Source organism: Alnus glutinosa, chromosome 2 (genome assembly GCF_958979055.1).
Source record: "Alnus glutinosa chromosome 2, dhAlnGlut1.1, whole genome shotgun sequence".
NCBI lineage: Eukaryota > Viridiplantae > Streptophyta > Magnoliopsida > Fagales > Betulaceae > Alnus > Alnus glutinosa.
In genome coordinates, this window is record NC_084887.1 from 7,722,565 (window position 1) to 7,739,313 (window position 16,749).

The 16,749-nt window shown below is 34.1% G+C and overlaps 2 protein-coding genes and 1 non-coding gene across 4 annotated transcripts; 1 reads left to right on the forward strand and 2 right to left on the reverse strand.

Annotated features, from left to right (window-relative positions):
• Positions 1 to 8,141: 8,141 nt before the first annotated feature.
• Positions 8,142 to 13,765, reverse strand: LOC133859206 (tetraspanin-19). Of its 2 annotated transcripts, none has more exons than XM_062294529.1 (7): positions 13,524 to 13,765; positions 13,262 to 13,431; positions 12,475 to 12,574; positions 9,672 to 9,752; positions 9,474 to 9,578; positions 8,765 to 8,950; positions 8,142 to 8,548 (listed from the first exon to the last, which is right to left on the reverse strand). In XM_062294529.1, the coding sequence occupies exons 2-7, from the start codon at positions 13,426 to 13,428 to the stop codon at positions 8,537 to 8,539; spliced, it is 651 nt and encodes a 216-aa protein (XP_062150513.1). In that variant the 5' UTR covers positions 13,429 to 13,431; positions 13,524 to 13,765; the 3' UTR covers positions 8,142 to 8,536. The 2 variants fall into 2 exon arrangements, with proteins under 2 accessions (XP_062150513.1, XP_062150514.1); XM_062294530.1 differs by having other exon boundaries at positions 13,564 to 13,739.
• Positions 13,766 to 13,830: 65 nt separating this feature from the next.
• TRNAV-UAC (transfer RNA valine (anticodon UAC)) lies at positions 13,831 to 13,903 on the forward strand. The gene has a single exon. It is a non-coding gene; the product is annotated as a tRNA-Val (tRNA).
• Positions 13,904 to 15,167: 1,264 nt separating this feature from the next.
• LOC133861323 (uncharacterized) lies at positions 15,168 to 16,545 on the reverse strand. Its single transcript, XM_062297078.1, has 2 exons — positions 16,247 to 16,545; positions 15,168 to 15,545 (listed from the first exon to the last, which is right to left on the reverse strand). Exons 1-2 carry the CDS (start codon positions 16,488 to 16,490, stop codon positions 15,316 to 15,318), a joined length of 474 nt encoding a protein of 157 aa, XP_062153062.1. The 5' UTR covers positions 16,491 to 16,545; the 3' UTR covers positions 15,168 to 15,315.
• Positions 16,546 to 16,749: the final 204 nt, after the last annotated feature.

A 16,749-nucleotide genomic window follows, 5' to 3' on the forward strand; every position in this document is an offset into this window, starting at 1 on the left:
TTGGAAATTAAATCAAATAGCTTTAGAAATCCAAGATTCTGCAACTTTGAAACTTGAAAAAAAAGGTGAGAAGGACAAATTACTACTACAATCTACTGTCCAAAGACAGAGAGCTCCGCTATGTAAGTTTGCGAAGGTCAATTGGAATGCCGCTATGCACGGATAAGCCGAATAATAAAATGGGTATGGGCATAATTAATTCCAAACCTTACATTACTAATTCGGTAATTGCTGAGGTGGTGGCAACAAAGACAACTGGGATTTTCAATTGAGATATAAGACCGGAGGATGTTGTTTTCAAATGTGATGTTCTTCAAATTGTACAATTACTGATAATGGATGGCATAAATTGGAGTAGTTATGGTCAATTGATCACAAATATTGCTAGAGTTAATTATCTTAGATAGTTTGCAAGCATAGCAAGTATATCGTGTTTGAACGAAAGCAAATTAGGCTGCTCAATAGCAGGCTAAGGAAGTGTCACGAAGAAGAACAAGTTTTGACGGAGGAAGTTCCCATTTGTTTAAGAAACCGGCTCCTCTCCTGTTCAAATCCAGTTGGATAATTAGAGCATGCACCTAATTATCTTGTATGTGAGTGATCCAAAGGCCTAATAGTTGTAGAAAAACATGTTGATTATCATAATAGAAGGAGAAGGTTGATTAAAAATAAATGTGAGAATTAAGATGAATGTGATAATCTCATGCTCTAAAAATAAACTGTGTAGAATCCCCCACCCCCAATATAGACTCCGAGAATCATGCTCAAACTCATGCATACAACACCCTAGTCATGGCCGGCTCTTCATTAGGCTTCTTTGGCGATCGCCTAATTAAGCTCTCCAAATAGAATAAGACTCCTAAATAGTTGCAACATAATTAAGGCACTTTCTATATTAAAAAAAAAAAAGAAAAAAGTTTAATACTCCAATTATAGTAAAATGAAAAAAAATTAGTCAATGTCTCTAATTAAGATCCCAATTATCATTAAAAAAAGGATAATTGTATCATTGGTTTATGAGGTTGGCCTAAATTACTTATCACTCCCTGTTGTACAAAAAGTTCATGAAGGATTCTTGTGGTAAATTATAATTACGAATCACTTTCTGAATCATTTTCCATCCACCAAGTTAATAGAATTTGTTAGTTTGCCACATCATACCCAATAGAAAATCGACACGTGTTCTTCACAATAAAAAAAATATAAATATATTAAAAAAAATTAAAAATTATTTTTAAAAAACTAGAAAATTGACATAGCTGAACATTAAGGTAACTAATCAAAGAGCAGCGTCTTTGTTTCTGCAAGGAGAAGCGTCTTCGTCTTCTACCTAAAAAGACAAAATAAGCTTGCAGGCTAAAAGAAAGAAAAAAAACTCCGCAAAGTATTTGAGAGAGAATTCTCTGATTTTATAACAATTTAATTGAGTATTTTACATAATAAACAAACCTATTTATAGAAGAGAAATACTTGTAGAGAAAGTAATCATAATCCTAATGGTAATAATAAACTTATTCCTAAAAAGGAAAATATTATAAAATAAATAAAAGTAAACCTATTTCTAGTAACAATAGTAAATATAATCCTAGTAAGGAAAATAAATAAATAAAGCAAATCTAATCTAAGTAAGTAAAGGAAATAAAATCTTAATTCTAAATAAGGAAATAAAATAAAATCCAAGCTTGACGACCAAGTCTTTCCTTTTGTACTTCCATTGTCTGCAAACAAGTAAACCTCTAATCAAACGGTGTTGTTCCAATATTATATTTGATTTTCTATTTTTGTTTTCAACGAAAATATTAGTAAATTTCACCCTACATAAAAAATAGTAAAGGGGTGGCTACCCAACGGGATGGCCGAGGGTGGCGCGCAGCCACCCCTGGCCACTAGGGGTGGCTGCCCAATCGACCACTACTCCTTCACTATTTTCTAACTTTTTTAAAAAATAAAAATTAAGTTTTATTTATTTATATATATTTTTATTATAATGGATACGTGTTGATTTTCTATTGAGTATGACGTGGTAAACTAACAGACGTTGTTAACTTGATGGACGAAAAACGAGTTCAATGAATAATTTGTAATTATAGTTTACCACAATGACTCTCCATGAACTTTTTGTACCACACGGAGTGATTCGTAATTTATACCAACCCTAAAAATTAGTGGTGTAATTATCCCTTAAAAAAAATATTACCAACTAAAAGACGGAAAGAATAGAAGAGGGATAAGAGGACACAAGGAAAGAAATATCCCAATTATGGTAAAATGTTAGTTAATGCACTCTAATTAAGACAACAATTATTGAGACTTTAAAGATAGAAAGAGAGTGAAAAAAAAAATTTGTTAAGATAGAGTAAGGCACTAATTATAGTAAAAATGTTAGTAAATGCTATGTAATTAATAAACTAATTATAGTAAAATTATTTAGTTTCATGACATTAAAATTAGACGGTGATATATAGTTTAAAAAAAAGAAAAAGAAAAAGAAGTCATTCTATATGAAAGACTCCTATCATCTTCTTATAGAATTACTCTAATTTAAGGAGCACATAAATAATGAAAGACTCCTATCATAATGAAAGACTCCTTTCATTATGTCATATGCTATATGAAAGACTCCTATCAACTAAAATAAATTAACCCTAAACATTTGGGAGAACATAAAGAGCACTAAAGTTCTTCTTATAGAATTACTCTAATTTAAGAAGAATAGTTATTGCTCAATTTTAAGAATAGTTATTCCCTTCGACAATAAGAATAGTTGTTCCAAGTATTAGATCATTATCATATACTCTAATACCGACGCTATTATATTCCACATTTCATATTCTTCCATTCTTAATAAAAAATATTTTTTTTAATAATAAAATAATTATTCTGCATAGAAAACATAATTTAGGTTAGTGCTCTTGAAAGAAGACTTTGATTTAACTTATCTTTCTTGACCATCTCACAACTGTTTTATTTTATTTTATTTTTTTAGTGCCTCAAAGTAGTTAAAAGATCATCTCCATGATGCTTAATAAAGTAATATTTGTTTGGTAGTTAAAGTTGGTACCGATGATGATTATATCTTGAAATGAATCCATTAAGCAAATATCTCATAAAAGACTAATTTGAAGGGGATCCAGCAGAAGGCTCGTAGCCGTGGATTATAAGTTTATAAGTTGATTTTTCTAAAAATTATTTTGCTGTTAAAACTTTTTTTTTTTTTTTTTTTTAAAGAGAAACTACACTTATAGAACTCACAATGAGCTCTTTAAATTTTACTCTTCTCTAAATTTTTTACAAAACACACAAAAACTACCATTTAACAAAACTCTGTCAAAAGTTAAATTTAACATCCGTCAAAATAGGGACAGAGTCAAACATTTGAATGAGAAGGGGCTGAATAATTTTTATTTTTATTTTTTTAAGTAAGAGTTAAAGTGTGTGTGTGTGTATATATATATATATATAAAGCCAAATTTTAAGTAAATTAAACATTATCCAGTTTTTCTATTTTTACTATTTCCTTCAAATTAAAAATCAATAAGCATAATTGAAAAGAAAGTTTTTTGGAAAAAAAAAAAAAAAAAGTAAAGAAAACTGTTGTCCAAAGATTCGGAAGATAACAAAAAAAAAAAGTCTCAGTTTCTATACTAAAATTGAGAAATTTTAGTTTAATGAATTATATGCTTCTTGGCGTTCTTGCAAGGTTTTACTTAGATGACATGGTTCTCAAAGCTAACATTCTCTTACTCCTTTTATTAGAACAATCCACTTTAATTAATACAGTAGTTCACTAACTGTTATACAAAACACACTATATTCTACATAAAACACATTCTGCTAAACGCAATACAAAATAAATGAAACGCATATCTTATAGACTTTTCTAATGCCATTTAGGTATATTGAAATTAATCCCAATTTTATGTTATCTTTGTCACGCAATCCTTATGAAATCGAGCTTTGCCAGGCGTGTGACTCCTCAATCGAGTCCACACCTATCTTCTTCCAATGCAATACTTTACTAAACCATTTCATTTACTTTGAGCAAAACATTTACAACTTTGTAAAGCTCCTTCTATTATTACCATTTTCAAACATGTCTGTTATTACTCGTGAAATATTAAAGGAAAAATTTTTGACAAATAAGCTATTGTTCCAAATAAGAAACCAGTTGAAAAGATGATAAAAAGGAAGAGGCCAAAGGGTAATAGGCAAAAAACCTTATAATCTTTTTTTTTACCTTAAAATTTTTTTTATTAAGAGTTGAGGAGGGCCATGGCCTATAACCCCTCCCTCCCATGTGTCAGAATCTCTCTTTAAATCTAATAAAAAGCCGAAAAATGAATGTTAAATTTTTTGTTAATATTATTTTTTGCATGAAATGCTTCAAAAGATTTGGCTTGACTTGAATTTAATGCATTTAAGGCTTTTAATAGTTAACTTTATGAATGAAAAATTGTATTTATTTAAAGTAAAAAAACATTTAGAAAGTTTCTTATTTAATAGCTTTAAATAAGTGATTAGCCAAATCAACAAAAGTCTATTTTTAGAGTTAAATTTAAAGAAATTTTAAAGAGCTCACTGTGCATGATCTTATCATTTCAAATTACCATTCAATTTATAATTATGTAATGTGTCTCCTAACTTTCAATTTTTGCAATGCTTAACTACCAAAGGAGTTGCAATGCCCGCCTCTCGCTTCCCAAAATGACAAAAATATCCTGTATAAAGTAAAATAAAATAAAATAAAATTATATATATATATATATATATATATATATAGTTTAGAAGAAGAAAAAAGAAAAAGGAAAAAAAGAAAAAAGAAAAAGAAGAAGAGCTAAAGAAGAAACAAAAAATGAATTAAAATTTAAAAAAATAAACAAAGTGAAAATTTTGAAAAATAAAAATGAAAAAGCAAAGTCATTTTCAGATTTTTTTTCTTTTTTCATTTTGTTCTAATTTTTTTTTTTTCTCTCTTATATATGTAGGTGTATTTTTGTCATTTGAAGCCTAAGAAAAGGATATTGCAACCCTTTTAGAAGTTAAACAAGGTGCATGCATTGCAAAAATTAAAGAATTTGGGAGAAACGTTACAAATTGAGTTATAGTTATGGGATTAAAGTGTAGTTTCTCCTATTTTATATATATTGGATATGAGTAATGTTAGATATTATAATTATATTCAACATTTATCTAATAATGCTAGTATGACACTTCCGACCAACGCTTAGAATAATCTTTATTAAATAAATAAATAAGAAAATTAACGGTAAGTTTTTTTTTTCTTTTCTAATTAACGGTAAGTTGAAAGTATGTTGTCGACATTGTTGAATAAATGTTGTTGGGAAAAATATCCCATACAAAACCAAGGTGGGCCCCCCTTAAATTTTATATGGTAAGTGGAGGCCCTATAAAAGGAGGAGGGCTAGGCAGAGAGGGATCTCCCCCTCTCCCTCCCCCTCCCTACCTTTTATGAGGAAATGTATCCTCTCCATATAGTTATAAGTGTAGGGACATTTTTGTCTTTTCACATTTTTTAGGACAAAAATACTCCTACACTACAACTAACTGGATACTCTCCGGTTCAGTTGAACCGGAGAGGATCCTAATACATTTTCTAAAGGCTTCTCCATCTTTTTTTCTCTCGGACTCTCTATCTCTCAACTCTCCCTTATTGATTCATCTCTTTCTCTCTCTCTTTTTGGTTCCTTAAAACCACACACCTTACATTATTCTTCACTCAAAACACAAACATGCTAACTTAAACATTAGAGTGTCTTCGGTCTCCGGCTTGAGACCCTCTGACCGTCTCCTTATTTTGCCGGAACACCAATTTTATACAGAAAGCCCCATAACAACCGGAAGCTTTGTAGTGGAAAGATACCCCCTCCAAATGGTACTCTAAAACACCCGGAACCAACCCAAGTGAAAGAATACCCCCTCCACACGTTCGAATATCTGACCCAACCAAAAACTGTCCTATCAAATGGTAAATAGAATTAAAAGATCTAATTGGATATAGCATGGTTGTCCACAGAACTTGAAACATGCTTTTCAAAAGGCAAAATCAAGAGAAAAAAGCTCGAAAAGGTCCATTTTTTTTTCCCTTTACCTTTACCTTTCCCTTTTCTGGCCTCGTGGGATATGTTGGGCGGTGAGCTTTACGGGTTGTATGGACACCATGCGCATGGGTGTTACTATAAAGGTTTGATTCTTTGTTGAGTTGGTAGGCAATAGGCATATGCATGCGCCTTTACAATCTCTCTATTTCCTATTTTGAATTCTGGTTCTCTTTGTTTACATTAAACCAATGATGGTCTAATAAACAACAAAATAGACCTATTTTACTTCCAATTATGGTGCCCCAGCCAGGTAGGGGTGTGCAAAACCCGCAATCCTCGCCCCGTAGAGGACTGGATTTTCAGGTTTTTTTGCGGGTTAGAGTCTTAATTTGAAAAATTTATGCGGGGCGGGGCGGGTTTAGCCTTTTAAAAAACGCGGGTCCCCCCCCCGCACCGCACAAAGGAGAAAAAAAAAAAAAATCATGTTTCTTATAATTTTATCTATAATTAATAGAGTTTTTAGTTTAGTTTACAAGGCTAATTCCATGAAAAATGTTCTTGTATGGAAATAGGAACTATTGAAAAATATGTGTCAACATGTCGATGACTAAATTTAAGGAGCTTTGAAATAATAATTTTTTTCTTTAATGAAACAGAGTTGATTTCCTAAAAATTTGACTTTGCATTCATAAGATTCTGTGAAACAGTATTTTTTTCTTTAATGAAACAGTATTTTTTCGAATTTTTTTTTTTTACAAAATAAAATCAAAATTACATAAATGCCACTCAAAATACCCGACCCGCCCTGCAATCCCCACCCTGCGCGAACCCGCCCCGCAGTGATCCGCCCCACACGGTTAGTCTTTATCAAGTGCGGTTTGCGGGTTGGAAAATTTCCAACCCGCAAAGGTGCGGGGCGGGGCCAAAAAAGGCGAAAACTGGCACCGCCCCGCCCCATGCACACCCCTAGCCCCAGGTAACCAAAGAAAAAAAAAAAAAGTTTCTCTATAAGAGTTATGCTTATTTCATGGTTGCAATTCGTGTTTACATGGCGATGCACGGGTCTAAGATTATATAGGTCAATATTAACCTGACTCATTTAATTATACGAGTAAAATTCCCTAATCCTAACCCGCTAATTCCGTATTGGGTTTGCAGGTCGTGTCAAAAATTGTCAGTCTTAAATGTCAGCTGAAACATGGACATAAGACTATACAAGTCAACCATTACTCGACCCAAATAATTAAATCGGTTAGACCCTCAACCCTAACCGGCTAATTTCATGTTAAGTTTGTGTTAAATTCGCTAATCATGCATGTAAAATATTGCTAGCCGTACACCTACTTACAAACAAAGTTTTCTTTCAAATTATGTTGAAAATTTTTTCTCTAGTCCAATCCATTAAGTTGTTACGTATCTAATATGTATGTCAGTATCACATATTCTATTAAAATGAATTTTATATTATATACATTTTGGACACATGTTAGCTTAGCGGAAGAAAAAATTCAAAGAACTTTGTCCCCTTGCTTAATTAGTATTGTGTAATAATCATTGTGGTGTTTTCATCTCGATATTCTTAGACTTGGTGCAGTGTAAGAAGAAAAAGTGCTTCTCGTGGGTGACTGAATACATATAAAAAAAACTGTACAAGTAAAAAAACAACTGCTACCATTAGATTTTGAACACTTAGATGTTCAATTAGATTTGACTACATATTTTATAAATTCTAACTGATTGCAGGAATTGGAGCTTATTAAAATGTTTTCGAGAAGCAAGAAAAATAAAAGGAAGCTGTTCTTAAACAAATTGTTTGGATTGTTTGAATTGGTGGTAAGAGAAGGCAAATGGCTTAAGCTCGGGGCAATGCAAATGCATCTACTTGGAAGTGCATGTAATATCGTGCATATTTATCTTTTCCTTCTCTCTTACCAAAGAATAAAGACGAGGCTTCTATCAAAATAATGCATATCAGAACTTGGCTTTATGCTAGGGTTTAATTATAAAACCCCATAATACCAAATTCCAAACTAAAATCCTAAGTTGGTAGTTTCCAATCGGTGAGACTCTTGAGAAACACCATAAAAGAACATGGGATACTTTCTCCTATTGGATAAATTATTTGTTAAAACAATGTAAGAGAAGAACCAAACAATTGGGACATTTCCCCAGTAAAACAAACAAATTTTGACAAAAAGAAAAAAAAGAAAAAACAGAATTTGTATACTGACTATATGCTTGAGATCAAAAAGACAAACCATATGATATAGTGTCATTCTCATGAGGTTTTGGGCTATAAACATTGGAGTTTATTGCAACATGTACATGCCATCACCACCAATTCCTCTGAAAGTACATCTGGAGCTTTTCTGTTCTTTCCGTGCCTCGAGTGCGTTAATGAACATTAGATAACAACTTTTCGCACCCCTAAACTTGCTATCCATCCATAACTCAGCTTCTTTCTGATGTGAATCCAGTTACTTGTTTGTCTAATATATATTAAAAAGAACAATAAGAAAAGAAAATCATAAACTGCAAGGACAATCCTCTGAGCAATAAGAACCTATGATGGTCCAAGCCAAAAGAACATATAAAGTGGAAGAAACAGAAAAGAATAAACAAAAACGAACGAAAAACGATATCTGGGAATATCAAAGGCCTCATATAAAGCAATACTGTCAATTCAAGACTTGAAGCATTCTTACCTTCTCAGTAATTCTTACATTCCATGCATTTTTTGATCCATAAACAGGGTCACCAACAACATAAGGAGGTGGCTGAGCAGCATTCATAAGGAGGGCAACTCTATCAGGAGCATAGTCATCATCACTGTCATAGTATTGATGTGGCCCAAGAGCTTTGAGAATCATTGCCAATAATAGAGACAGTCCCTGCAATGTAATATCAAAAGCAAAATTTCTTCTTCAAGGACCCAAAAGGCTTTTATCTTAAGTACAGATGAAAACATAACCCAGAGAGTTCTTCATCTTAGTACTGCAGAAAGCATAACTTGAAGAGGCACCAAGAAAATTATAAAATAAATGAATCCCATACTGAGGTCCAACGAGAAAAACTAAAGAACTTTGGCAGTCGACAAAGACAAGGCAGAAACAATGCACTGGGCAATTATGACAAAGCAAAGTGACTCTTTGGGAACAACAAATAATATAGTTCTTTCATTTTGTGTCAAGTCCTACTGATACATGATCGATTTTCTTTTTCTTTTTTAATTTTATCCCACAGGTCATTTGTAGACCAAGTCATCTATAGGACTGTAACCATACCATAAATTCAAATCTTTCTACTGATTCCATGACTCATGGAGAAGCAAATCATCGCTCTTATATCCTCATAAGGATGCCAAAAGTTCATAGAGAGAGAGAGAGAGAGAGAGAGAGAGAGAGAGAGAGAGACCTGGATAGATACAATGGTCAAGCCTATCCACTTGCAGATCTCAAAATTAGATTTGACAAAATCTTTGAACTGAGTAAAACTCCCACTGGGATCCTCTGGAAAGTCCTGGACACCGGTTAAACGAAATCAGCATACAAAAAGCATCTTTCATAAGCCATTCACTACATAAGTCATCAAATAGAAATAACTGAACAATACCTCCTCCCAGTTTCGGTTTAGAAATACATCAGCAGTCACTCCAGCCTCCAGTATGAGGAGCAGGAAGACAAACAGCATATACTGTTTCCATTAAGGTCAACTGTGAACTCATTATGTCACATACTTTACTGAGTAGTCCCGCTGCCACCCCCCCCCCCCCCCCCCCCCCCCCCCCCCCCCCCCCCCCCCCCCTCCCCAATCAAACAAATAAATAAAAAAGAATAGAAAAAAGCTTCACAAACCGAAATTTGTTAAAGTTGTAATGACAATGATTCAGGAAGTGCAAATCAAAACGGCTATGGTGGTAAAATTCAATACTAAACTTAAAAACGTATATGTTCTGCCCAAAAACAACTACAACTTAATTTGGATTTTTTTTTTTTTAATAAGTACTTAATTTGGAAATTTGAATCACAATGAACTCATTATGTCACATGCTTTACTGAGTAGTCCCGCTGCCCCCCCAACCCCAAAACAAATAAATAAAAAAGAATAGAAAAAAGCTTCACAAACCTAAATTTGTTAAAGTTGTAATGACAATGATTCAGGAAGTGCAAATCAAAATGGCTATGGTGGTAAAATTCAATACTAAACTTAAAAACGTATGTGTTCTGCCCAAAACAACTACAACTTAATTTGGATTTTTTTTTAGTAAGTACTTAATTTGGAAATTTGAATCACAATTCTATCCGAAGCTCATAACTAAGGCTTTGTTTTTCATTAATAGGGTGAATAGAGAGCTTTTAAAGGTTATTACAGTTAAAGATCAATCAAAAAGCTTGTCCAAGAGTTGTGAAGAAAGGTAGAAACTTCTTTACACTTGTTAGGTAATTAATTTGACCATAATGCCGAAGGATTAGAAGATACATATACATTGACAAAATTAAGGATCACAAAATGAGGATTATTGTGAAAGATCACATAAAATGGATATAGCCACATTTCCATGTCTAGAATTAAGTTTTATTAAGTTGAGAATTTCTGTGGGGTTGACCCTAATCATCTACGTAATCTACGGGCCTTATTCTTATGTTTCGAAGTTGTGTCAGGTTTGAAGACAAACTTAGCCAAGTCGGAATTGGTTCTTGTTGGTAATGTTGATAATGTCAATAAGTTGGCCGGGATTCTTGGCTATGGGGTTGCATCTCTATCCTTGAAGTATCTTTGTCTTCCGTTGGGGGCTTCCCCTAAGGTCAAGCATATATGGGACGGTGTTATTGAAAAGACAGAACGTCGGTTAGCTAGTTGGAAAAGGTTCAACCTGTCTAAGGGTGGTAGGCTTACTCTTATCAAGATCATCCTTTCCAATTTACCTACGCACTTCATGTTTCTTTTTTCTCTCCCTACGGTAGTTGCAAACCGTATAGAGAAACTTCAACGCGATTTCTTATGGGGTGGGCTGGGCAAAGAGTTCAAAAATCACATGGTGAGATGGTCCAAGGTTTGTACTCCAATCTCTAAAGGAGGGCTAGGGAATCAGAAACTTGTTGAGGTTCAACCATGCTCTCTTAGGTAAATAGCTTTGGTGTTATGGGCTTGAGAGAGAGGCTTGGTGGAAAGTGGTGGTGGACACTAAATATGAGAGTTCATGGGGAGGCTGGTGCTCTATGGAGCCTGTTGTGGCGTACGGGGTGGGGTTATGAAAGAATGTTATGAGAGATTCTAGAAAGTTTTCAAGTCATACTAGATTTGATGTGGGAAATGGCTCCAAGATTAGATTCTGGCATGATTTATAGTGTGGGGATATGGCCCTTAAGGAAGCTTTTCCGGGTTTATTTGGTATTGCGGGCGCAAATGGTGCTTTTGTTGTGGATCACGTAGCCATTCCTGGAGGTTCTATTTAGTAGAACGTGAGCTTTGCTAGATTGGCTCATAATTGGGAGGTGCATGTCTTTGCCTCGTTTTTTCAGGGTGTTGTATTTAGAGAGTGAGACGGGAATGCAAGGACAAGCTGTGGTGAGTCCCTTCTAAAAGAAAGTTGTTTGTTGTTAAGTTCTTTTGCAGTGTCATGAGTTGTAATGATGGTCTCTGCTTATCCTGGAAGAGTGTATGGCGGACCAAGGCTCCGTTGAGGGTAGCCTTTTTTGCTTGGTCGTTGGCCCTAGAAAAGATTCTTAGCATGGATTATCTCCGAAACTGACGCGTCATTGCGGTCAATAGATGTTGTATGTATAAAAGGAGTGGGGAGTCCGTAGATCATCTTCTTTTTCATTGTGAGGTTGCTTGTGCTATTTGGAATGTTTTCTTTAGTTGGTTTGGGCTGTCTTGGGCTATATGCCTAGATGAGTAGTTGACTTGTATGCTTGTTGGGGACTGTCGACAACATTCAAAGTGCTACAGTGTGGAAGAAGGTACCTTTGTGCCTTTTGTGGTGTCTTTGGAAGGAAATAAATGATAGAAGTTTCGACGACCGTAGAGGACTTTAGAGGAGATTAAGTCTTTATTTTTCAACACTATATATCTTTGGACAGCTGCTTTTGTTTCTCCTTTGGTGATTAGTTTTCATGATATTTTTGTTCTTTTTGCTCTTACTAGTTAGGTCTCTTGTATATATATATATATATATATATAAATTACTTACCCAAAAAAAAACTGAGAATTGAAATTCTTGAAAACTGAGGGTCACAATAATAAGGGACGAAATATGATGAAACAAGTTACTTAAATAGTTAATATTACAGTGAATAATATAGTCTGATCACAAGTAACAAAAAAGACTCGGAAATCCAAGCATATGTAATATAAAAGAGGATGAAAGTAAGACCATCAATATCCAATTCAATTGATTTAAGAAAAAGGATACCAAATAAAGGCAACAACCATTTGCAGTCTCTGCAGCAACATGACCTGTGCATGTGATCACACATAAAGTGATCCCAAGGCCAAGAAAAGCGTACATGAACCTGCAATTCATGAAAAAGAAGCAGTCTCTTTAAAAGTAAATTTTATGAAAGAAGCAATGAGAAACATTAAACAATACTCCTTAAGCAACACAGACTTCTGCACATTAACTATGTATTTCAATAATAAGGAAATCCTCGTGAAAGGGCCCCCCCCCCCCCCCCCCCGGGTCTCTATCAATTTTCCTCAATTCAATAACAGGCCAACTAACTAACAAACAAATTCCAACTACAATCAATTGTCATAAATTTTTAAGAACCACACCAATTAGATGGTAGTGGTCAATTAGAATATCGAGAGCAAAGGCCAAAGCAAAAGTTAAAGAGACCACCTATCTTCAGAGACTGTCGAACCAGTACTTGATATAGGAAAAAGTTTAAATTATTGGAACCAACAACCACTATAATGCGACCAATAAACACCCAAAATTTCATTTTTCTTTATCTTTCTAAACACAACAAACCAAACAAACAAAAAATTTTAATTATTACATTTCCCCATCATCCTAATTCTAAACAATCCCCATAAAATGAAAATCCCAACATTCAAAATTTGACTTCCTTTTCCTTTCCCACATTTTCTAAACAGCCAAACAGACCCAAATAGAATATCCCAAAACAAAAAAATAAAACACATCGAAGCCCAAACAAAATCACAGAAAACAATAAAGAAGAAGAAACAATGCATACCATGGAGCTGGATAATCAGACCCACCAAAGGCCAACTCATCCATGTGCCTCTGCCAAACCTTAATCATCCAAATAGCATACAAAACCATGGCCATCCCAACCATCGCTATCAATGAGTTCACCAGCTTCAGTATCGATTGTACACAGCTCCTCACTATTCTAGCCATTTTCTGCCCAAACCCAATTCACCAAAAACAATTATAATGCCCAAAAAAAAAAAGAGTACGAAAAGAAGAATTGAGAAAGAAAATTTGCAGGAAACCCTATATGGCCTCTAGGGCTCAAAAGCGCTTGGAAGGTACGCGAAAAGGGGAAGACTCTGTGGACCAAAGATCATTAACAACGAAGTCTGGTTCAAGGTTTAACACTTTTAGTTTTGATGATTTTCAGTTTTCCGAATTTTAAGGAATAATTTTGGAGAAAAATTATCGTATAGGCTTCCATGAAATTTTGGCCTTTCTCTTTCGTTCCTATCTCTTTCTTTTTCTTTGGGTTAATGATTTTAGTTCAATGGAGCTTACCATTTTCCTATGTTGTAGATTAACTATGCGTGAAGCAATAGCATCAAGGTTGCTGTGGTGTAGTGGTTATCACGTCAGTCTTACACACTGAAGGTCTCCAGTTCGATCCTGGGCAGCAACATTTGTTTTGTATATATATATATATATATATTTTTTTTTTAAAACCAATTTCTTCTTTGTAATGTTGCATAATTCATTGGCCATAAAATTGGGACAAAGATTTTCTCTGTTTTATATGAAATGGTTTTAGTCAGATTTAAAGTTTATACATTTAATGGTGTACATGATATCATATTATTTAAATTTTTTAAAAGATGTGACATGACATGACATCATGCCTATTCCATAAAATTGTATGCTAACTAATAATCATCTCTATTTTACTTAAGTTCAAGGTTAAGATTTTTATTTTGATGCATCAAATGGTGTAAATAATGTTCCATTTGTTAGAATATTTTATATTGTATTTAGTATTAGGGTTTATTCCCTTCATTAGTTATTATAGGGTTTACTTGCTCACTATTCATAGTCTCTCTATAAATAAGATACCATTGTAATACATATTAATGGACTTTAATATACAAGATGTAGCCCACTTCTGCTCTATATCTTCTCTCTTTTATATTATTCACATCATATATTCCTACTATTTAAATAATTTTAAATAACGTGGTAATATATGCATCACTAAATTTGTGCAATGTAATATTGACCTTAAAATGGTTTTATCTCCTCTCCATTTCTCTTCAAATGGAGAATAAGTTTAAATTTAAGATTGATATGGTATTGGAGTTAATATGGGCCATACTAACTCCCTTTCTTCTCTTATGCTACTAGCCACTAAACTTGAGGAACAATAATTAAGTATGTTGTCATTTAAAACTTTACATAAAACGACATCGTTTTGTATATGTATGTATATGTGTGTGTGTGTGTGTGAGAGGGGGGGGGGGGGGGGGGAAGCAATTAGCGGTTAGTAACTGCATTTGCCTACCCCTAAAACCGCTAACCGCCCAGCCCTAGGGCAGTCAGCGGCTTTTTTCCAATTGCCTACAAAAACAATAAGGTGGTCAGCGCCTTAGCGGTTTAAAGCGATTAAGAGTCAATTATTAACCTCTCACCTTTTATTTCACCCCTAAAGAAGACATAGGAGCTTATAGAGCTACAACATTTTTCTTGCACATACAGAGACACTAGCACGCATGGTGATGGTGACAATCAAGAAGCTATAGACTATAGTATACTTCTAAGTTCTAATTACACTATGCACGCAAGACCAAAGCTTGCAACATGAATGTATTTTAACGGGCAAGATTATCTCAGAAATGCATTGATCTCTTAAAGACAATGAGAACTACAAGAACAGAGTTACAAAAAACAACATATTTCCTTACATCATTGATTATATTCTTCTCATCGTATCACGGTATTCAATATCACAGCAGATTCATTGGATCATCTTGTTCAGCAACAAAATCTTTCCATAGATTAAATTACCGCAAAACTTTGGATCAAGTTTTGACCTCTATCCCCCTAGTCAGCATCAAAATCCAAGAACATTCTATAGGCATTTCGATCAGAGGAATAGTAACCTTCTATCAGGTTATCGACTTGGAATCCAAATCTCTTGTAGAGAATCACAGCAGGAGTCCTCAAGGGATCAACATGAAGCGATATACGGTGCACATTTCTGGTTCTGCATTTTTGAATTGCTACTTTCAACAGTGCCTCTCCATGCCCTTGCCTCCTACAGTTCTCCTTCACTGAGTTTGGTTTCCATCAATAAAAAAGAACACCCAAATTGAATAAATTACATCGTGTTCAATACAGACTCAAAAACATGAAGAATTATACATAGTTTCCACAGATGGGTATCTAAGGGTTTGCCATCAGTCTCATCTCCATTAAAGAAATCAAACAGCCCGAAAGCAATACATTGACTAGTGTGCACACACACGCATACACATTTTACATTTTCATTTGTTTTTTGCTATTTTGGTCCTTTCATCAAATGGGTGATGCGCACAATTGAAGTTTCACCAACCCACGCCACAATAGAGAACATACTATTCTAAAGATATTGAAAATACAAAATTTAGTACTTCAACAACTTTCAACAAGTGGGTAACTTTCACTGATTACTTGCACACATCCAGAAATTGATAAAATCGTGAATTTTTGAAACTTCTAGCAGATGGGTCTCTAAGAGTTCCATTTAATCATCAATTTCACATTCACAGACAAGAACAAATCGTCAAAAGAAACACATACTGAAATCATCAAAACAACTAAGATGAGAACTTCGTAATATCATAAAAAGGAAGAAAACACACACACACAGACTTTCACTATTCTCATACTGAGGAATGGAAGATGAAAATCTAAAGACCGCTGAAAGGAGAAAAAAAATCATTTATTTGGCAAAAAAAAAATGTAACAAAGAAAATGGGTATGGGTTTGGAACCTGCAAGCTTGGTGACAGAAGCGCACAAGGAAGAAGGCCAAGAATACATGACATAGCCTACAACTTCTCCATCCACGTCCATGTAAAGCAACCCAGAATTCTTCTTCCTCAGCTCTTCATCAAAGGACCTAGCAAGCGATTCGTGTTTGGGGAATATCTTTCTCTCTAGTTTCACTATGTCATCCACTACCTTGCCCCAGTTGGTGGCGCTTCTATGGAGCTCCACTATGACCCCGCTCGACATGGATGAGTTTGGGCCTTCCTTTTTTTGGTTTGCTGTGTTTCAAGCGTATGCTAGAGGCTAGTTTGGTTTTGGATTAGTTTAGAGTTTAGACTATATATTTATTTCCGAAGTAAAATCTATTCAATAAAATACTTGAGGGAATTTTAGGAAATCCCAATTCCTGTTCGACGAAAAATATTTTTTAAAAAATGTTTTTCATATTTTCTAGTGTTTTGTGCTGACTGAAAATATTTTCGGTTGGACCAAAAGTCATTTTCTA

Coding starts and splice junctions, on each gene's coding strand:
- LOC133859206 (XM_062294529.1), bottom strand. CDS start 13,428: ATGGCTAGAATAGTGAGGAGCTGTGTACAATCGATACTGAAGCTGGTG. Junction 12,575..13,261: donor TCTGATTATCCAGCTCCATG/GTATGCATTGTT, acceptor CATGAATTGCAG/GTTCATGTACGCTTTTCTTG. Junction 9,579..9,671: donor TAAACCGAAACTGGGAGGAG/GTATTGTTCAGT, acceptor ACCGGTGTCCAG/GACTTTCCAGAGGATCCCAG.
- LOC133861323 (XM_062297078.1), bottom strand. CDS start 16,490: ATGTCGAGCGGGGTCATAGTGGAGCTCCATAGAAGCGCCACCAACTGG. Junction 15,546..16,246: donor TTCTGTCACCAAGCTTGCAG/GTTCCAAACCCA, acceptor AACCAAACTCAG/TGAAGGAGAACTGTAGGAGG.